The following is a 22,499-nucleotide window of genomic DNA, read 5'->3' as shown; positions in this document are numbered from 1 at the left end:
GCTCTTCTCTCTCCAGTGGCCCAGAAATCCTCCTTCCCCACAAATCCCGGCTTCACGTCTGTCAGGACTGGAAGGACAGCAAGTCGTCCCGGCTTTGAAGTTTCCTGGTTTTCCAATCTGAGGCTTTTGGGCTTCTCAGGATCACCTCCTAGTCGTCCTTTAGAGTAAGCAGCTCTTACCTAGTTGAGTTTCTCGCTCATTCCCTTACTCACCAGACACCAATTGTGCGTGTCCCTGCTCTCGAGGGCCTCACAGGCAAGTGGTGGATGATGGTTCTGGGATTCTTCTGTGGAAATGTGGAAGGAAAACCAAGGTTTCAGACTCACTACTCATCCGCGCTCTGACCTGTGCTCACCGCGAAAGCCCTCGCCGTAAACGTCAAACGCTCACAACCTGAGTTGCTATTTTCCTCGGCGTGGACTCTCCACCCTGCACCCCTTAGTCCCAGAATCATCTTATCTTTAGTTTCCCTTATCACAGGCCGTGGTATTTGATTTGGTAGCATCCTTTGCCAGATTAAATATTTATGCTGATTTAATTTTAGTCTCAGTTGCTGAAAAGAACAATACAAAAGTTAAACAATAACAATACATTATTTTACCATCTTAATTTTGCAATCACCTGTCAAGATTCCAGAGCTCTGCTCTGTGCCTTTTGTGTTCAAGGACACCATCCAAGAAACAAAAAAGACTCGAACCCGGGTCTTGTGATTCTGGATCCTAGTGTGGTCTTCAGATCCTTCGCCTTATTTTAGTAACACTTCACAGAGCTGTTTGCAATAACGTGCAGCCTTTCTACCTGATAAGGTGTGATTACTGTGCAGAACAAGCCTAACAATGCACCCTGTGCCCCGCCGATATCCAGAGCAGACGCATGTTACGCATTTGACTCTGCCCGGTAGGCACTCTTCCCTTAGCTAGACCCTGAAAGGCATCCCACACCTTCTCTGGACTCACCAAGTTCATCAATAGTACAAATGCCAGCAAATCTCGTCACTTAGGAGGTGTCCTGTCATCTGAATATGAATGATGACCTCTGTTTGGGGACAGAAAGCTACAGTACACCAATTTTATAATGTCCTGTTTCGGCATTTTTTTTTCCTTTTCCATTTTTTTCCTTGGAATCAGTTTTCATAATTTTAACATGTTCAAAGTTATCCCGTCATGGGCACATGCGTGTGTGTGTGTGTGTGTGTGTGTGTGTGTGTGTTTCAGTCATGGGCATCTTTCGAGTCTCTGTAGGCATGGAAAAAGCTACGCCTGGTTGAAAACCCTCCCTCCTGTCCTCTGAAGTTTGAGGACAACTTACCATGGGATTTGTTATATAACCTACACCCTTGCCGGGGGAGACCCCTAAACGAGGATCGCCCCTCTTGGTCTGGGACAGACCAGCAGCTTTTTTCCTCTGGTACGTGCCGTAGCTACTGAGCCAGTTTTAAAGGAGAGGATTTATAGGAAATCCAGCTGTGAGTTTTCATTTTTCTCTTAGAGCTAGAGGCGGGGCCAAAACCACCCTCAGACCAGGCACAGCATTGACCAGGCTAGAAGGATGTGGAACAGTCTCACTGACAACAGCTAAGCACGGGGGAAATATTAGCTGGCAGAGATAACCAAGAGGAAACACTCAGCGACAGATGCACCATCTGTCAGTTTCAGAGACGCGATTTTCAAGAAAGCAGAAAATGAAATGAAGACAAGAATGGTTTTGTTTCAAAGGTACAGCACAGCTTAAGGACGTTTTTAAACAAAGTAAGTTTGTATTCCATTGAAGAGGCCCTGGCATGGGTAAGACAACACTTATTTCCTATTTATACTGGGAGTTGTGTTATGGATGTGTATAAAGTGTTCTTTGGGTGTCCTTGATATTTAGAGGGACGATCTTGTAGCAAGAATTTGATTTAAGATTTAAAGCAGTGGCTCTCCTTTTGATTATTCACTTTAAAAACATTTGAAACTTACAGTAAGATTTATTTACTTTAACCTCAGAAAATTGTTTTATCTCAGTTAGTGTAAAGATACTGATATCAGGTTTTCTTTCTTATTTTTTTGAACTATGGGCAGAATTACCTTTATCTTTCCTCAAAGGCAACTGAGCGAGAAAGTGTCCTCTCAGATGTGAGAGGCTGGCAGAAAATGCTGTCTATTGGGTACTTAACTCCCTGAGATCAGTTGCAGAAATAGCCGTGAACATGAGCTAAACTTCTATATGCCTTTCCTCCTAATGTTATTGTGTTGACATAGTTTTTAAAGAAAGCTGCGTCTGGATCTTCTTTATAAACTGCCATAGAAAACAATCCTGCTGGATATGTTTAATACATTTTCAAACGTCTTAGTTTTCAAACAAAGTTGGACTTGTGCTGTTTGTTATTGTGTGTTACACCTAAGACATCTGCATTTCATGTCCCATATCATGTGTTTTATTAGGCTGGGATGTGTCTCATTCCAAAGAGATCTAAAGCAGTGATTTGGAATGATACGTTTACACAAGCAGTAGCAGAAAGTTTGGAGGGGGATCACAGGATCCCCTGTGTTAGAAAAGGCAGTTCTCTTAAAATTGACACAGGCGAAAAGGGACTTACTTTGTGCTGGCGTTAGCAAGCCGTGGAGTCCCAACCAGAAGTGGAAGAAGCACAGGCCGTAAACTGGCAGAAGCAGAAACCACTCAGTGTTATGGCCCAATATGGATGTCAGAACTTCAGAGCATGTGTGGGAAAGTGGCTGCCGTCCAACGTCTGGAATCATTTATCTTCGGGCCGAGTCTAGAGGACAACTGTTTTTTGCATTTACAGAAATCCTTGCTGATTGATTTCATTTACATAGAGTCAGCAGAGTGCCCGGTGGTGGGACAAGTACGAGTGGGGCCGAGTATTGATCTCTTTCTGCCTTTGCTGACATCCTGGTCTCGTTAGTGTTCCTGGCACCTTTGAATGAGGTGGCGCTGTTCCGAGCAACCACACGCTTTCTACAGGGCCCCCTTTCCACACGTTTCGTAATAAATGCCACGTTGATGTCTTGTCTTATTCGGGCAGTCAGAAACTGAAAGTTGCACATTTTGTCTTACTGTCTTTTCAGAAGCTTAACTTGTTTCTAGAGTCTAGATTTAAGGGGGCGGGGGGAGAGAATATCAGTGGACGGAATTCTCTGTAGACTCGCTTCTGCTTATGCAGTTGTTTAGAGATGTGTGCGAGACGGCCTTTTGGAGATTCTGGAACATACTCTCTGTGATGTATACCTTATCTGTCTGTGAGGGTCAGATACGCCCGCCAGTATGTTCTGCGAGTGCTGAGCTCACATGCGCTGACATATGCTGACAGGTGACAGGATAGCATCCAGACCCATTTTTCTAATGTGTGAAAGAATGTTTGCCAATTTCTGACAGTGTCCTGTCAGGCCTGATGAAGACACTTTGAATTTATTGCAGGGACCAAGGTAACAGTCAGAAGCCTTGGATTTCAGCCGCTCCTCTTATGCTGCCTACCTCGGCAACCTTGAGGAAAAGAATAACCTTCTAATAAATCTGTGTCACTGCTTAAAAATACAGCGAATCACTCCAGCCATCTCTTTGACGCCCAGAGACATTTCAAATGTCAGCAAGATATTTATATTGTGTCCTGTGCTGTTAGTTTTTAGCATGTATGTCACTTACCAAGTTGCCTCTGTGTCCTTAGACTGAAAAAGCTGAAAAACTCTGGTCACTGAAAACAAAATTCTGTAATCTTATACAGTGATGCTTTTGCTTGCAGTAGCCTGCTCTTGAAGCTACTTGTACTAATCTTTTTTCTGTTTGTAATTATCGTTTGATTTTCTCATCACAGTTCCTTGCATTGTGAAATAACAGGCATTCTCTCAAACAGGTTGAAGTTGTAGAAGCTAGGTTAAAATGGGTGCAGTCTGCCCTGATCTGGTGTGCTTAAATATACATAATTTTTAGAATTCCTAATTCCAGTAAGTGGATAATAATGCAAACTGTCACCTAATATTTTCTAACGTTTATATAGACATATATATCATATTCAAATAAATCATACTCATCTTCATATAAGATATGGATATTTGTGTGTATACATAGAGAATCTCTAAAATATTCCAATAAAAGCAACAGTATATACAATATTAAAAAATAGGAGCTGTTAGTGTATTCTCATTTTTGAACCATTTTCATTTTAAGTGATAAATATAACAGCTTAGTATAGTGCAGATGACATCAGGAGTCAGAAGTCAGAAGTCGCACCTGCCAAGTTCAGCTGCTAATACCACTACACTCCAGACAAAACCATCCCTGTGGGCACTGTTCGCTGAGTTTGAATTCTTAAAGCGCAGCTGCCCTGTGAGCCATGCCACTCGATTGTGTGACTTTGGGCAAGTCACTTAACCCCACCGACTCATAGTTCTTCTGCTACAGTATGAGAATATGTAATATGATGCGGTATGTATACCTTATCACTTAAGGTTGTTATGGAGGTCAAGTGGCATAATATATGTGAAAATGCTTTAAAAACCTTAAAGTCATTTGTTTGCTTCCTGGAATATTCCTTTTCTCCCTTTCTTAACAAGTCTTGCTCATCATTCAGAGGCTTCTCTTGACCCTCCTTTTTTTTTTTTTTTTTGGGGTCCGCATCTGCGGCACATGGAGGTTCTCAGTCTAGGGGTCGAATCTGAGCTGTAGCTGCCGGCCTGTGCCAGAGCTACAGCAACACAAGATCCAAGCCGTGAATACAACCTACTCCACAGTTCACGACAACGCCAGATCCTGAACCCACTGAGTGAGGCCGGGGATCCAACCCGCATCCTCATGGGTCCTGGTGGGGTTTGTTACCGCTGTGCCACGGCAGCAACTCCTTAACCCTCTTTCTGATCTCCTCCCTCCTTTGAACATCGAGAGCCCTTCATGGAAAGAACTGGCCAGTTTGCCATCCTCTGCCTCCTTCCCTGCCCGCCTGTTGCCCCAAACGCTCGCTCCATGTGCTCTCACACCTCCACCCTCTGCTCGTTCCAGTCCCCGAGCGCCACTAAATTCTTTCTCTACTACTTTTGATCATCTCTTCATGCTCCAAACCTGCCTTAAACATCACCAGCCCTTGAAGCTTTGCTAGTCTTCCACAGCGTCAGGAGCTTCTTCATTCATGGTTCCCACAGGATAAACTTCCAATAAAGTTCTTATCTTCTTCTACTACATTCTTTGTTTACATCTCTCTCTCTCCCTCTGTGGGCTCCTCAAAGGCAGGGAAAGCTCCATGTTTCTTGGATTCCCTAGTGTTTGTGATAGTTTCTCATAACTGGCTGGCTGGTATTCAAGTAATGTCTGTTGAATGAATGAACTAGTCAGTGTTTCCATATCCTTCTGAAAATGTTACCTCGTGCGTGGTACACTATCATCGCACACTTCTTGGGACAGAGTCTCGGTACCCATTTGTGTGTCTGGAATATTTGACCGTGATAGTATAAGAGCAGGTCGACTGTTTCAGGCCAGAAAAGCTGTGTATGTCATCCGCAGTAGACAAACCGTTAACTTACTAGTCCTATCTGTGTCCTACGAATTACACTTAGCTCACTGAAAAATTAAAGCTGTCAATCAACTGTCCCTATTTGGAGAAAGCCTTGATTTTTCTGTTAGATGTGTTTTAAAAATAAAATGTCATCATCTTTTTTGAAAAGCAGCTTGGTTGCATTTATCAAGACTCTCTTATCCAGTAAATCCCCTTCTAGGAAATTATCTTAAGAAAGTGGTTAAAAAAAAATAAAGATTTCTGGGAGTTCCCATCATGGCACAGTGGAAACAAATCCGACTAGGAACCATGAGGTGGCGAGTTCGATCCCTGGCCTCGCTCAGTGGGTTAAGGATCTGGTGTTGCCATGAACTGTGGTGTAGGTCGCAGACGCGGCTTGGATCTGGCATTGCTGTGGCTCTGGCGTAGTAGGCTGGTAGCAACAGCTCCGATTAGACCTCTAGCCTGGGAACCTCCATATGCCGCAGGTACAGCCCTGAAAAAACAAAAAAAACAAAACAAAAAATTTAAATAAAAAATAAAGATTTCTGAACAAAGCCAGTTAACATGATATTATTCATAAGTAATATGAAAAATGGCAAGTAAGTTGATACTAGCATTATTTTAATGATCATAATAAAGTTTTTAATAGTCTAAAAGTTGCCTAATCAATTATATGAAAGTGTACTGACCTGATACTTTTCAAAGAACTAAGGGTATACTTGAAGAAATCACATTTGCAACATCTTACCAGACTGCTAATTTTACTACTCTTCCTTTTCTTAATTTAGAAAATGTTGATAAGGTAACTTCTGGAGCTAAGGTTTTAAAACTCTCCGAGGGGACAATAATCTTAGCATCAAGAGAGGCCTAAAAGTCCTGTCTTACCCACTTTTATTAAAAAACAGACTGTCACTGAGAAAGATGGAAATTCTCACTGGTTTAACTTTTCGCTTGAACTGAGGTTAAAAAACAGTTAAAAAGGGAAAATTTGAGTCTACGCGTTAAATGACTACAAAGAAAACTATGTAAATTGTGAAAGCTTTTTATAATCCCTGACTTAATCTTCTTCTGCATAGAATAACTGGCAGAAGTAAAGCCATTTTATCATAATAGTTTCTGCAAGTTACATCAAGATAAATCACAGGAATACTGGAAATAATCTTCTGTCAAATCAGGATCACAGGGTCCGTTGAACCCCGAGCTGACTTGGAAGCACCACTGCTCTCTGTTTTACACCGTCTCTGATAAGCTGGTCAGGGGCCTCACCTCTGAGATCTGCTGGCCATTGCCTACCTCTTTGCTCAAGAGGGAAGACTTTTCCTTCTTGCAGTTCTTGGGGATCATCCTTGAAAGGCATCCCCACTAATAATGCCCCTCCATGAAGCCCTCAGTAAAGAGGTCATTCAGAGGACTCCTGCTGGGTGGGACGTGTCCTCAGTGGGCCTGGCATCTTGTTTTCAAGGGGCAGAGAAGATGGACCGCCTTTAAAGATGTTTCTCAATGGCCCCATAAGTAACGCAAGTCCCTGCTTCCCAGAGTTCACTGTGTAAATGGGGAAGGAGTGCCAGCTTCAAAAATGAATACGAGGAGTTCCCGTCGTGGCGCAGTGGTTCACGAATCCAACTGGGAACCGTGAGGTTGTGAGTTTGATCCCTGGCCTTGCTCAGTGGATTAAGGATCCAGCGTTGCCGTGAGCTGTGGTGTAGGTTGCGGACATGGCTGGGATCCCGTGTTGCTGTGGCTCTGGCGTGGGCCGGTGGCTACAGCTCTGATTAGACCCCTAGACTGGGAATCTCCATGTGCCATGGGGGCAGCCCTAGAAAAGGCAAGAAAAAGACAAAAAAAAAAAAAAAAAAAGGAATACAAACACAGTGATAGACAACTCCCCAGAGGGGCTGCCTTGACCAAGCCCAGGGTGAAGTCAGAGGGTCACGGGAGGGAGCAGGGAGAAGTGGAATCCTGGGTTGGGGGGTGGTGACTCTACGAAAGCCAAGTCTTGATGACCAGGGAAGCTCCTTGAAGCCTCCTTCTTGGCCAAGTTGTGCAAGATCGAGAAGCGCCTTCCCGGGGCCGGCGTGGTAGTTGACGCCTTGCCAGCGGCTTCCACTTGCAGGGGTGATGGTGGACCGTTTTGCAGCCTGAGCTGAGCCACACTGGTTGTCTGAGGTAGCGGTGGATGAGAGCGCTGACAGCTCGCCAAGGAAGGGCGTGCGTGCCGCCAGCAAACCAGAGAGGAAGCAGTTCAAGGTGGGCATGCCCTGCCCTTCAGCCTCTGCAGAGGGGCCTCCGGAGACCCTGTGCTCTGCAGTCTGCAAAGGCCAAAAGGATCCTGTCTGAATTTGTTGCTCGTGAGTCTAGAATGTAAACTCACTCTGTAGCCTCAGAGAAGATTATGCTCTGAAAGCTTGTTGAAATTATTGGTTCTCTACTCCTCGCAAGAGAACAATGAGTTGAACCATCTCCTGAGAACCATTCTTTCCACCTGTGCTTATTATCCTGCCTCCTGGACCGTATGTACCCGGCCTGGCCAGTGAGCAGCTATGTACATTACAGACAGCCTGGGGAGGAGAAACCCAGCAAGCAGGTGAAACCCACGTTCTCGAATTAGCCATACATCACTCCATGAAAAGAGCCCCTGTGTGATGGAGGCATTCTGTCTGGTGTTCTTTGAGCCTTGCAAGTACTTGAACAAACAGAAAATGGTTAATAACAATAGTGGGTGCTCAGTTTGAAGAAAAGTGCGCCCAGCATGGCTAGACTTCAGGATGTGTGGGGAGGTAGCTGCATCAGGAAATAGGGCTAGAAAAGGAGATCAGAGCTAGATCTTTGAAGGCTTTTAGATGTCATTCGTAAATCATGCATGGCTCTTGACGACTTGGGAGGAGCCTGGTGATTTTTAACTTAAACTTAGGATGAATGTTCTGGTAAAAGGCTAAATTGGGGAGGAAGTGATGGTACCGCATGTGGGTCCCCTGCAGTAACCCATCCATCCAGGACCATGCAACCCTCCAAGGGGTCAAGAGTTATGAACTGGGTACCATTGCGTGTCAGGCTGAATTTTAGGCTAGAGAGATCTATCAATACACAAAGCAGGGAAATTGTCCTGTCCTCGGAGAGCTTGTGATCTAGTACAGAAGACAGACAATAAGCAAAAAAATGTTCCGTTTGAGTTACAGTTGATAAGGAGAATGAATAAAACAGGGCAATGTTGTATGCAGGTGAGCAAGAGGCGGTAAATTTTGTGAAAAGGTGGCAGGGGGTGGCCTCTTAAAGAAGGGACCTGAATGACGATGACGGCGAATGACAGAGGGTGTCTGTAGATTCTGAAGTAAGAGGGTCTCAAATGGAGGCTACAGAAAAGGCAGAGGCTCTGTGCAGATGCGCCTGCAGTGCTCAAGAGCTGACTCTGTAGTTGAGCCAGTGTTGAGCAGAAGGAGGAGGAGGAAAGAGAGGAGCTATTTCAACAAAAGCATCCTTCCCTGACGAGGGAGTCTGGTTAATACGGAAGAGGTTACAGACAACGTGGCAGGGGTGGGGGTGCGTGGGTTTCCACTGAGTGACTCAGGTCCATGTATTTGGTGTGAAGACAGCCTTGTAGGATGGCCTTGATGACCTCATCAAAGGAAGAGGTGAAATCAGCCAAGAGCAAGTAAAGAGCATGGGAGGAGGGCTGGGAACTGGTCATCAGTGGCAAGGTTTTGGACTAGCTGCTGGGAGGAATAGGAAAAGAACCTTCCTGTGTATGAATATAAGGATTGATGGCCAGTGTTTAGTTTACCTGTGGCTTTTTTTTCTTTTTTCTGTTGGGCAAACATATATTAGCACTTAACTGTATGAGTAGTGCTGTGTTGAATGCTGGACATGCAGAAGCGAAGTGTGCCCCCTAACAGAGGAAAGAGACGCTTTCTAAATACATAAAATGTGTTCCTTTATCAGATTAGAAGGAGGCAGCACAATATTTAACTTCTCACAACAAGCCCACTTGTGTTAAAATTTTATTGGACTGATGCCTCCAAGATCCATATTAAAAAAAAAAAAAAAACAACTTTCTCTCCCTTTTCTATAGAGTTGATTCAATTAGAACCAAATAGTTGTATTTTTCCAAAAATTAGCTGCATGTAAATCATCTGTAAGACTGAATTTCCTACCAGTGTGCCTTGAGGTACAGCTGATGGATGTGGGTGTGCTCTGAATGGGTTATATAGGTCTGCTGAAAAGGTGAATACCCTTAGCCCTTGGGCTGGCTGAGCCTGTAGTAGCCTAAGGCTTCATCTGATAACCTGGGGCCCCCAGCAGCCTGGTAGTTGATCCCAGAGTGCAGGGCAAATACAGCGAGGGCCTTGTTGAGAAAGAAAGGTTGGGAAGGATGGGACTGGAGTCGGCCCTCACGTTCCCTAGCACGGTAGCCCCACGCTCTTTTGAATGTACATGCTTATCAATAACAAGATGTTGAGCCGTTATTTTCAAGGTATCTACCTGTACTTTGTAAACTATATACATGTTCCACTATCACTAACTCTTTCAGATCATAAAGGCCAAAGTTCATCAACAATTATATACATCTTTATTTCAAATAATCTTCCAGACAGTTAAACTATTGCAGCTGACTTCTTATCTGGTTTAAACATATTTCTATTGTTCTTAACTGGTAGATGTAATTGCTGCCAATACCAGAGGGAGAGAAATCACAGCTTTGTCACTTTCTTGTTGACCGCTCTTGAGCTGTTAATTGGTACTGTCTTCTCTTCATGGTTTCTCTACAGGAATCTTTCAGTTGCTTCTCCATTTTGGAGGGTTGTTTTGGTTAAAAGTAAGTAGTGGGGGGAGTTCCCGTCATGGCGTAGTAGAAACAAATCTGACTAGGAACCATGAATTTGTGGGTTCGATCCCTGGCCTCACTCAGTGGGTCGGGGATCCTTCGTTGCTGTGAGCTGTGGTGTAGGTCACAGATGTGGTTCAGATCCCGCATTGCTGTGGCTCTGGCGTAGACCAGCCACTGTAGCTCTGATTGGACTCCTAGCCTGGGAACCTCCATGTGCCACGGGTGCAGCCCCAGAAAGTAAGCAATGGGGGAGTTCTCATTGTGGTTCGGTGGAAGCAAATCCAACAAATATCCATGAGGATGCCGGTTCCATCCCTGGCCTTGATTGGTAGTTCGAGGACCTGGCATTGCTCTGGCTATGGCGTAGGCCGGCAGCTGTCCCTCGAATTCGACCCCTAGCCTGGGAACCTCCATATGCCACCCCCGAGGCCCTAAAAAGACAAAAAAAAAAAAGTAAGCAGTGTATTCCGCATATGTCCACATATGTTCTCAAGCAGGTGCATGTACCTCATGACACAGGGCAGTCCTGAAAAGGAGAATGGGCACATGATTCCCAGTGCCCTACAACTCCCAGCTCCCTCAGGAACCACCAGCAGGCCTGCAGCTTAAGTGAGGGCACCTTGTATCCAATCCTGATATTGAATCCTGGCCCAACAACTGATTTCTTAAACTATCTAAAAATACTTAAAATACTCAAACACAAATAAAAATTTCACATCCATACATCTGTATCCTCTTTCGGAGACCCTTTCTCTGGCATCCTATAAATATTCACTGCCTCTCTCCTTAACCTAATGATACAAGGTATTATTTATGTGTTTTCCATTTGCCAACCACAGTACAGACATCATGTCATGCTATCCTCTTAGCCGTCCTTTGAGGCAGGACTCCTATCCCCACTTTACAGATGAAAAAACTGATGTTCAGAGAGGTTCATTTACTTGTCTAAGGTGCCATTGCTTGGACGAAAGATAAGATTTTCGAAATGTGAGATCTTTCCAGTCTTAATTACTGTCTTCTTTTTTCTCAGAGCGGGGGTCACTTGCAGTCTTGTGTCTAAAAGAACTTAGTCCTCAAAAATGATGAATGTGGAATTTCAAGGCACTCTTTGGCGTAATACTGTTGTGGGTGCTGTATGTCTTTTTCCCACCTGAAATTATAGCACCTTCCCAGTTCGTATCCATGCCACACATCTAGTTGCTATGGCATCCTTCCTATTAGGAAAATACTTGTCAGCTCCAGGTGGCTGGAACACCAGACAGCCTTGCTGACAGTTCAGTGAATAGGAACAGTGCTTCGGCGAGTTAAGGGGTAGTAAGCTGCGAGAAAAACAAAGTCTTCAGGGACTCGGATGACGTCGGCCAAGGATTTTCACGTTGTGTTTCCACCACTACAGAACTTCAAGTTTAGTTGGCTGGGTTAGAAAAGAGGCTAAATCTGCAAAGACAAAATTGGAGGCTACTGAAATAGCCTTCCTTCCTGTGGGTTCATCTCTTGCATTACAAGAAATGAAATGTGTTGTCCCAGTAAAATTACACTGCCGTATCTGAAGGGGTGGCAGGATGGGCCTTCCTAATTGTTGGTCGTTGATTTAAATCGTCTCCTTAGTCATAATGTAGTCTCCTTGAACACGATTACATCCAGATAATGTTCTCTTCCAGTAAGAAGGGAAGAACAAAGGAAAATAAATAAAACACAGTTTACTCGAATCTCATAAAAAGTTCTTGCACAAGAAGTGAAGAAGCATGGGAAAATATGAGTTCTTTTAGAAAAACAAGTTTTTCCTTGAAGTCACTACAAGATTGCAGTTCACATAACATACTGGTATGTGTATATGTTTATACAAGAGGGGGCTGTGTCACCAGAAAAAATGTGAATCAAAGTCTCTATGGTAGCTATGGTCATTTTTAAAATGACTAACAGCCTATATAATTTCCTTTTTAAGAGCAGCTTATCATTCATTTCTCATTAAGAAAGAAAAAATCCTTTTTTACTTTCTCCAAAGAAGCTCATATCTGGGAGTGGAGAACAGTTTTTCTTTTCATCTTAATTCCTCACTGTTTTGAGTTTATCCTATATTCTGCCCCAAACTAAGAAAGCATTATACATTTTTGAAGTTTTCTACTAACAAGCATACAAACTATATCTAATTTGTGTCGGCACACTTTCATTCTGTTAAGTACTTTAAATACTCTCAAGTGATGTTTAAGTACTTTTGAACTTAAATGCTGGTTAACCTATGTTACGTTGTCTTACCATAAAAAATCTATATTTACAAGATACATAAATGGGGAGGGGTTGTGTTAAGACGCAATCAAAATACTTTTTAAAAAATTTTTTTTTGTTACAGTTGGTTTACAGTGTTGTGCCAATTTCTACTATACAGCAGTGACTTAGTCATATATATATATATCTGTCATATACGTGTGTATGTGTATGTATATAAACATATAAATAATATATTAAAGAATATGTGTATGTGTGACATATTCTTTAATATATTTTTTTCCGTCATGATCCACCCCAGGAGATTGGATATAGCTCTCTGTGCTATACAGTACGGCCTTGTCGCCTATCTATTCTAAATATAAGAGTTTGCATCTGTTAGCCCCAAATTCCCCATCCATCCCACTCCCTCCCCTCTCCTCCTTGGCAACCACAAGTCTGTCCTCCATGTCTGAGAGTCTGTTTCTGTTTGTCGATCGGTCATTTGTGCAATATGTTAGATTCCACCTGCAAGCGATGTCATATGGTATTTGTCCTTCTCTGTCTGACTTGCTTCCCTTAGTACGATAATCTCTAGTTGCATCCATGTTGTTGCAATGGCATTATTTTGTTCTTTTTATGGCTGAGTAGTATTCCATTGTATATATGTACCACATCTTAATCCATTTAAATGCTTTTTTAAAAAATTCAAGTATAGTGGCTTTATACTGTATTAGTTTCAGGTGTTTAGAAAAGCGATTCAGTTATATCTACATATATATTTTTTTCAGATTCTTTTCTCTCATAGGTTATTATAAAACATTTAGTTCCCCATGCTATACAGTAGGTCCTTGTTGGTTATTTATCTTATATATAAAACTGTGTGTATGTTAATCCCAAACTCCTAATTTAAACATTTTTTTTAAAGTAGAAAAGTTAGTCTCCTTAGTCAACTGGATTTTATAGCAGGATATTTCTAGCCCTTCATACTTAAATTAAGATTTATTTACAAGGGAGTTCCTGTTGTGGCTTGGAGGGTTAAGAACCCAACTAGTATCCATGAGGATGCAGATTTGATCCCTGGCCTCTCTGAGTAGGTTCAGGATCCTGTGTTGCCATGAGCAGTAGTGGAGGTTGCAGACGTGGCTCGGATCCCGCATTGCTCTGGCTGTGGTGTAGGCCAGCACCTGCAGCTCCAATTGGACCCCTAGCCTGGGAACTTCCATGTGCTGCAGATAGGGTCCTGCAGCACATGGAAAACAAAGAAAAAAGAAAAAAAGATTTGTTTTCAAAATCTCACTTAAGGTAATACTTAATATTGTTTGTTAGCAATCACAACTATTTTTAAAAGTGAAGTGTAATTATGGTTCAAGAGTCATCAAATTTTCATTCATTTATCAGGTTATTAGGCATGGGCTATGTTCATTGCCCCATTCCTGTGGCTTTTCTGCTGAGTTAAGTCCATTGACTCGAAGCCCAGATTGAGGCAAGAAGGGCCAGGAAGCATGTGTTTCTGCGCTCTTGCCTCTACCTGGGAAGATTTCTCTCTTTCTCCCTATATAAGTGAAAATAAGCTCCAGCAATCCTGGAGGTAACTCTGGCCTGCTTACTAATTGAAAAAATCAACAGGACAACCTTGGCTTTAGAGGAACTTTTTGCTTCAGCTCTGAGAGGGGAAAAGCAAAATCCTATCAATCCTATCAATCCTATCAGCACCATTAGAAATTCTGACTGGCTCGATAGTCACCATGGAGCTGCAGCTCCTTAGCTAGTAGGCAGCTAAATTTAATTAATGGTGCAGATTGTCAGATACGTCTCCTTATTCGTTTTAGGGCTTGGTGTACGTTCTCCCCCTGCCCCTCACGTTAGGGCCCTCCTTTTCGTTTCTGCGTTAGCCTGCTGCGCGCTCTTGCCCAGCAGCAGCACAGCAGCAGGACCACATTGAGCAGCATGGCATCCGGGGAAGGCGGGAGGCTTCAGGCTCAGACAGATCTGGGTTTGAATGTGGGTACTGTCACTGGCTGTGTGCACACCTGGCTACCGCTCACCCCCAGTGTGGTGATGGTGGTGTCTGTCTCAGACAGTCAGGAAGGTGCGAGATCACACCTGGAAACGCTTCTTCTGGGCTTTCTCTTGGTGTGTGTCCTGTGAAAATGGTGCTGCTCTTCCAAAGTGTTCCTGTTCCTCGTCTTTTCTCAAGCTCCTCGGCAGAACCCTAGTGTTTCCTCCTAGAACCTTCCCCAAGGAGTCAAGACCTTTAGAAAAATACTGCATGATGAGTCAGCTTTTCTCCTCCTTCTCATCACTGACAGCCGTCACTTTGATCAGTTTTCTTTTTCTGCCCTTCAGATTGTCTAGTGCAGTGATGACATATGTCTGTAATGACTGATTAGGGTATGAATAAATAAATGGGGAAATTATGTGAGTGAATGTTTTTCCTTCCTTTGGTTGCTTTTTTATTTGTAATTTATACCCCACCTTTTTTTCACAATTTTTTTGGAAGAGCCCTGCTGTATCACTTATTCCCATTTAGTTATGAACAAGGACTAGGATTGGGGAAGAAGCCCGTGGTTTGCCTTATGGCGTCCCCCTTGTGTGGCCCTGGAACCTTATTTAACCTCTGTGAGCATTAGTTTCTTCCTGCGTAAGATGGGGGTGACCACTTTAGAAGTTGTTGGGACGATCAAATGAGCCATTGTGTATGAGAGCATAAAGCGATTGAGCATCAATGCCTGGCACACAGTAGCAACAATAACGATGCAGATGCCCTCTAGCAGAATATTTGAGTGATGTAAGAATTAGAACAAGGACTTTCCGTCGTGGCTCAGTGGAAATGAATCTGACTAGCATCCACGAGGACACAGGTTCAGTCCCTGGCCTCGCTCAGTGAGTTAAGGATCCAACATTGCTGTGAGCTGTGGTGCAGGTCGAAGACGCAGCTCAGATCTGGCCTTGCTGTGGCTGTGGTATAGGCTGGCAACTACAGCTCCTGTATGACTCCTGGCCTGGCAACCTCCACATGCCACAGGCATGGCCCTAAAACAAAACAACAAAAAAAGAATTAAAAGAAGAATCTAATGAATGTGGTGGCCCTATAAACCTTCCTCATGCGATGTGTGTCAGAAAAAACATGAATATGCATTTTGAAAACTGCAGTATTCCAGTGACAGTATTCATTTTAAAGAAGACAAATTCCGATAAAAGCGTGCAAGATGAGGATGAACAAATGAAGGAATGATGGTGGCAGGGCTACCAGTACACTGTTCGCCTCTAAGGAGCTTATTCTGTTTAGTAAATACTCCGATCACAGCAAATGTTTCTCTTTCATCAAACTACAGAATGCCCAGAGCCTACATAAGCTCTGGAATTTTTTCTCTTATTTATTTTTAAATAATAACTTCTCAGTAAGTTGCCAAAACAAGTTTTACCGCAGCAGTGTGCGCCTAACACGGCGACAGGTGCTGTGGGAACTGCTAAAACGTGGAGAGACTCCCGTTCACTGTTTGCTTTAACTCCCATCTCCCTGAGCAGATTCCCTGGCTGATTCACAGGCATTTTAGTAATCGTCTTATGTCATAACTGACTGCCTTTAAAAATGCACTTTTATTCCTCTCCCTACAGTCGGAATCCTGTCTGACTTCTTATCTTTACTAGAATTGGATTACAAGACAGAAAAAGATCAGAAGTGGTCCATGTAAGAATAAAATATGAAAAAAAAAAAAAAAAAGAACTGCAGTTGGGGTTGATGTCCAGGACAAAGACACAGCAGCTGAGACTGTGGTTTCTCAAGATGCTTCGCTGGCTATGTCAGAGACCACAGTATGAACTCATACGGAGCATGTGGATTAGAGCTCATCAAGGATGCTCTCCTAGCAACAGTGTTAGACCAACCTTGACTTTCCTACAGCATCGACATGGGTTTTCTTGGCCTCCGTTCGCCAGGGACTGGCTGTGGTCTGCAGTCATGGGGCCAGAACTTAGGTCTAGTTTATCTTCTCGGGAGACCTGGGACATGGTTCCAAAGAGGCATTGGCCTCACTGATTTCATACATTGTGAGAATAACATTTCATCTTACAAATGAGAGCATTTTTAGAGCGCTACAAGAGACTTCGTTTTATTGGCAAGAAGAATGGATTAGAGGTTTAAGTTTTATGCCCAAGGTCACACAGCTAGCTGGTCACTTTGATCATTTTATTTGGCATCTCTTGACTCCTTGAGAGCAAAAAAAAGTTATTCTATAAAAGTCTTGGATTTTTATAGGCTCTCTTTTTCTTTTCTAATTTCCCAAATATATTTTTTTTTCAAAAAAAAATTAAAAGGGAGTTTTTATGAACCTCCTGGAAACAATAGACGAACTATAACTAAGTGAATTTTTTTTTTTAATTCAAGGCCTTCAGAATTACGTAGCTTACAATCTGATCATCAGTGGTGGGCCAATCATCAAAACTTCCTAAAGAAAAATACATCTAGAAAGTTGAAAATCAGGAGTTCTCTGATGGCTTACAGTGTTTTCTTTTTTTAACGTCTTCATTTTAGCACCTGTTTATGTCATAACTTATTAAAATAAATATACTTTATAAATTGTTTACAAAATTCCAAAGTCTTTTTGGAAACTTGAGTATAATAATGCACTGGAGTAACGCTGTTTTTTGTTTGTTTTGAATGCTCGGATGTTTTAAAAGAGTATGTTATTTATATCGGGCATATTGAGAAATGAGTGCGATATTCCAACTGGATCCTCTATTTTTGGTGTATCATGGTGATGGTGCTACGAGCCACAGTCTTAAAAACATTTGGCGTTTTGCTTTTGTGCCTATCTCAATAAATCTTTAAAATATTTGTTAGGAGTTCCCGTCGTGGCGCAGTGGTTAATGAATCCAACTAGGAACGATGAGGTTGCGGGTTCGATCCCTGCCCTTGCTCAGTGGGTTAATGATCCGGCGTTGCCGTGAGCTGTGGTGTAGGTTGCAGACGCGGCTCGGATCCTGCGTTGCTGTGGCTCTGGTGTAGGCTGGCAGCTACAGCTCCGATTAGACCCCTAGCCTGGGAACCTCCATATGCCGCGAAAGCGGCCCATGAAATAGCAAAAAGACGAAAAAAAAAATAAATAAATAAATATAAAATAAAATAAAATAAAATATTTGTTAAATAAAACAAATTCAGGGCAAAATGAAGCCCAAGCGGGCATTCATTAGCCGCAGTGAACTTTCACCAAATATTTACTCATGGGTTAATGTGAACTTACTGGGTGATCACAGGGTACCTAGGACAGGGAGAAGTTTGTTTTATCCCCGGGGTAGGGATTGGGAAGCCAGATTTTAAAGTACCATAAATAGAGAGTTAGATTTGACATAATCATTTTTGTCACCGTATTTCAAGAGATTTAGAGTGGGTTGAGGTTGAAAGAGCGGTGAGCGTGAAGACGGTCATTTTAGTCGATGATGGTCATTGGACTCCTGCTCGAAATCCAGCACAGCTAGGACAGGATGAAGGCGGGGAGTAAAGGGTGCAGAGATCCGTTTTGTTGATGGGAGAGGAACTGTGCCCAGCAAAAAAAAAAAAAAAAATTGTGCTTATAAAGATAAAATTGAGAAAGTTGTCATAATTTCTGACTTGATAAATAGCTGTGAACCAGGAACTGTCCATACTAAGGGCACCAAATGATATAGCAGGAAAGCCAAACAACAGGTTCTTTCTTGGTTAGAAAGAGGCTTGTTTACCGCAGCCGAGTACTAGTGCTGGAGTACTAGTACTAGTCCTGGAGTACTAGTGCTAGACTGAGCATCTAAGTGCTAGCCAGAAGACAGTATTTTGAGTAATTTAAGAGGATGGCTTATTGCTATAGTTCCTTCCTTTCATCCCCCTCCCTCCCTCTCTTCCTTGCTGCTTCTTTTATAACTAAAAATCAGGTATATCTAGCCATTAAATGCTAATGTTAAAAGATAAAGTCACTTTGGCGATTCCAACTGAATTATAAATGGACCTGCTGTCACCTCTTGCAAATATACTACAGGAACTTTGAAAATCTTTTTTTTTTTTTTGGCTGTACCCACAGCATGTGGAAATTCTTGGGCTGGGGGCAAACCTATGCCACAGCTGTAACCAGAGCCACAACATGTCAACACTAGATCCTTAACCCTCTGAGCCATGAGGGAACTCCTGAAAATCTTGATGTGTAACTCTTCCTTCTGATTTTACGAGGCATCACGCTATCCCTGATGTTCATTTGTAAGCAATAAAAAGAAAGGGAGCAGAACGTTTTTGAATGACAGAAGAGAAACGTAAATAAAAGTTGTGGAGTCATTGACATCTCCCCGACAGACTCTAAGCATCTATCCCAGAATCTACTCAAAGTTAATTTCGGAAGGAAACACCAAATGTCACTTCATCGTCTTAAACCTAGAAATCAAGTTTAGCCTGAAAATAAATACACATATATAAGGTATTTGTGGGTCTTGTTATTAAGGCAAAGTATCTTAACATGTATCACTTTCAAGGACTCATAGACTAGTTCGACGGGGGCAAGAAGGTTCTTTATGGAGAGAACGTGGAGCCAGGAGACCTTCCCATAGTCCATCCCCCCTCATTAAAGTATGGAAAACCTCAAACTATTTCTTAATGCATTCGAGTCTCTAAAACTGATGCACAGTGAAATAAACCCATTGGATCAACTGAGATCAGATTTGTTTTCGGGGATGGGGGTTAGGTCAAGGAGAAGGGGCAGGATTGAATCCCTTTCAAAAGAAACTCTTTCACAATCTCTCTTAGTGTGTGGTACATATTGCAAGTTGGATACTTTCCATGAAAACAAAAATGGACGTAAAAGACAAAAGAGTTTTTGAGAAATATTTATAGCCAAGTTGATTATGTGTGTGTGTGTAAGAGCAAAGTATCCCCAGACATTTTTCTCAGAATTAACTTTCCATGCGCATTTTTTTCATGTGTCTTATGATTCATTCCACAGTCATTATTCCATAAACCCTGGCCATATACCTACTCTTTTCCAGGCATAAAGGGATACTCTTTTACAGTCATTGAGGACTCAATGTCAAGTAAGGCAGAGGGTCCTGTCCTCAAAGTGTTACAGTCTTAACCAGCTGAAAGTTTGTTTCCCACTCACGTTGAGGACAAGGCCCTCTGCTCCAGATCTTGGCCCACGGAGGCTCTTCTGACTCAACATGAAGCTTTTGAGGTCCTGGGCACTGGCGCATCTGCTGGGGGGTGGAGAATGACGAGGGGTGTAGGTCACAGGGCAGGTGCATCCAAGTGCCTGTGCACAGGGGAGGCTGGGAATCACAGTCCACTCACGAGTTTGTTCAGTACTCAGCTTATCTCTGCCGCAATATTATATTTAAATTCTCAATTTAAAAATATCCTTTATTATAAACTGACCTGGGGAGCTGGGATTCATGTACTCTATCCCATGCATCGATATTAATGACAAGTAAGGAGGCTCATCTCAATACGAGATGCCCGTCCAACCGCTTATTTTTAAGTGGGTCTCAGATTTGCTCATCAGGCTTTTCAAACGTGAGATTGATTCATTGCTTTTTACGTCTTTGACCCTCCATCCTTTCTGAAGTTGCAAACAAGCGGTAGAAAGGTGAAGAGTGGAATCCGGATCCTGGAAGTAAATCAAGTAGTAAAAAATGCACAGCGAAGGTCGTGGCTGTGACAACAATAATTATTTCCTAAAAAATCAAGAGTTGGCAGCACTTGTCAAGTCACTCTCAAACGGAGGGAGGGGACTCCTCTGCCTTCTGCCTGCCTTCCCGGCAGCCCTCTCCCTCCCAGTCCTCCTCACCCCCCTTACCCCCCAGTTCGAGGCTCTTACAGAAGGGGAAGTTTAGCCACAAGTTTAAAGGACAGGAAGTGACTCATGGTTCCCCCAGGGTCAGGTGGGTAGTGGGGGAAGGCTGGGAGAGGGAATTCCAGATTAGAAAAGTAGCCCAGATGGGAGAGTGACTGGAGTTGGAATTTCAGAAATGACAATGACCTCAGCTTCAGGGATACTCCCCCACTTTCCCAGACATGCATCTCAAAGCGCTGCTGTGAAATGTTTCCCATCTATTTTCACAGCATGATTGGAAACAAGGAGACAGCGATCTGAAGCCTAAAAAGAATGATTGTAAATCCTTGGAGCAGAGTTTCATAGGATGTTTCTGGCAGAATGTATTGGTAATTTAGTAATCTCTGGGTTTTGCTAATAGAAACCATTATGTCAAAGAGAATTTAAAACCTAGAATTCAGTAAACCTAAGAGGTATGGATTTGTTTTTGTTTGTTTCTGTTGGGTTGTTTTTTGGTTTGTTTTTTTGGTTTTTGTTGTTTGGGGATTTTTAACTGATACTGTTATTGTGTTATAAAAGAAGTGACACTATGGAGTATGTAATTAGCAGTATACTGTTTAGACTCTAAGTAGAAACCACACTTGATAGAGGAGTATAGGATTTAAGGCAGTTAGTACCTATAGGATACACGAGAGGACTTTTTGTACCAGGAAGAAGGATGTCTTTTAGAAACATCATCTTTGCTACGTGTAGTCAGCTGTGGAATATTTTAAAACTGTATTTATGTTCTTTAAGGGCATGGAAGGAAAGATTTGGAAGTTTCAAGCAAACAGTAAGCTGTTGGAATCGTAACTCTTGAGCTGTTCCTTGATGAGTAGAAAGATCTGTTTGCCACTAAAAGACCCTGTTGATAATCTAAGTGGAACACACCCCACCTTACATTTTCGCTCTGTTTTAGGGGTTCGATTCATGAGAAAGTGTGTGATTCTTTCTGTTCAGCAAGCAATCCGCTGTCCCTGTGCTTTGAGGCTGTGATGCAGCTCCACGGTGTTCCTTTTTAATGTGAGAGAAAACAGCGGGAAAGGAAGTGTCGAGGTTTGGAATCTCTGCCGATGCCTCCCAGGTCCCCAGGGAGCAGTGAGCTGCTTCCTCACTGTCGGTGGCCGGAAGCATGAGCGAGGACTGTCATTCACTCCTTGCTCTAAATGTCTTTGAGCCTCTGTGCCGGAAGCTTCCTCAGTTTGTCATGCAAACATTTATCAGGCCTCTTTGTGGCACTGCGAGGGCATAGGATATGCAAAGACCTGTGCCTGTGGAGGGAAACAGCAAAGCAGAATAAACTGAAAATTCCAGTGCCAGGGCAAGTGCTGGGCAGGAGGTACTCAGAGGGTACCGAGGAGCAATGGGGAGGAAGATGCAGAGAAGGTAAAACTGGAGCGGAAAATTAAAGAAGTCGAGGGGGGAGAAAGAAGATGAATTAGCTCGTCAGATCAAGTGGGAGAAAGTCTTTCTGGATTTAGGAAACGTACCTGCAGGGAGCAGGGGATGAGAGCGGCCGGAGGCGGGGGTTTGGTTTTAGGGAGCAGTGAGTTATACCGCACGGGGCATGTGCCCAGTGCAGATGCAGATGGACGTGCTGCGGACCCACACTGAGCTCAAGAACGGTCCACTGTCCTCAGCAGTTTGCTTTCCTTTGGAAGGATTTAAGAGCCCTAAAGGATCTGAAGCAGCAGAGTCGAATGAACACATTTGGGTTCTATCTCTGAAGTTATCTTTGGAGAACGTTGGTTGCCTTCCTGAATAACATACACGAATTGCCTACAGAACATAAGATCTTCTGCTATTTTATAGAAACATATTTAAGGTCTTTGTTTTCAAGCCAGCATCACATGTTGCTGAGCAGAGATTCTGCCTCCATCCTCTAATCTTAAACTTAGCCAACAGTCAGCGGTCCACTGCCTTGTGTGTCTCTCAGTTTGTTCTAGTCAGACCTCTGGGTCCAGCAATGTCATCATGTCTCGAACGGAGTTGGAATTTGCCTGAATTCTGCATTTTCTAGTGTTCAGGGAAGCTGTTATCAAAAAAAACAATGAAAAATCATCTCTCAAAGTGGTCGTTCGTAGAGAGCTTTTACATTTACATCCGAGTCCTTGAGTCTCACGGGATGTCAACAGTGGCACGTACGCCTTGCAAC

The 22,499-nt window shown here is 43.0% G+C and overlaps 1 protein-coding gene across 28 annotated transcripts in view; it reads left to right on the top strand.

The window, feature by feature from the left end:
• The window catches only part of STARD13 (StAR related lipid transfer domain containing 13), a 512,485-nt gene that overhangs the window by 410,278 nt on the left and 79,708 nt on the right, over positions 1 to 22,499 (top strand). For 3 of the 28 annotated variants that reach the window (XR_014819177.1, XM_084981482.1, XM_084981479.1), the window contains exon 1: positions 1,517 to 1,748. The exons of 23 other annotated variants lie outside the window; for them this stretch is intronic. Coding sequence is in view for 2 of the 5 variants with exons in the window: in XM_084981478.1 (XP_084837604.1) it covers positions 1,781 to 1,784 (4 nt within the window). In the remaining 3 variants the exon portion in view is untranslated. Of the gene's footprint in view, positions 1 to 1,516; positions 1,785 to 22,499 lie in introns of those variants that run through there. 2 more of the 28 variants (XM_084981478.1, XM_084981477.1) reach the window with 1 other exon arrangement.

The sequence above is a fragment of the Sus scrofa genome, chromosome 11, assembly GCF_054392235.1.
Source record: "Sus scrofa isolate SSC_HxYL_T2T_F1_AM1 chromosome 11, Sscrofa_HxYL_maternal_Yorkshire_Landrace_v2.0, whole genome shotgun sequence".
Taxonomy (NCBI): Eukaryota; Metazoa; Chordata; class Mammalia; order Artiodactyla; family Suidae; genus Sus; species Sus scrofa.
This window is presented reverse-complemented; position numbering and strand designations above follow the sequence as displayed.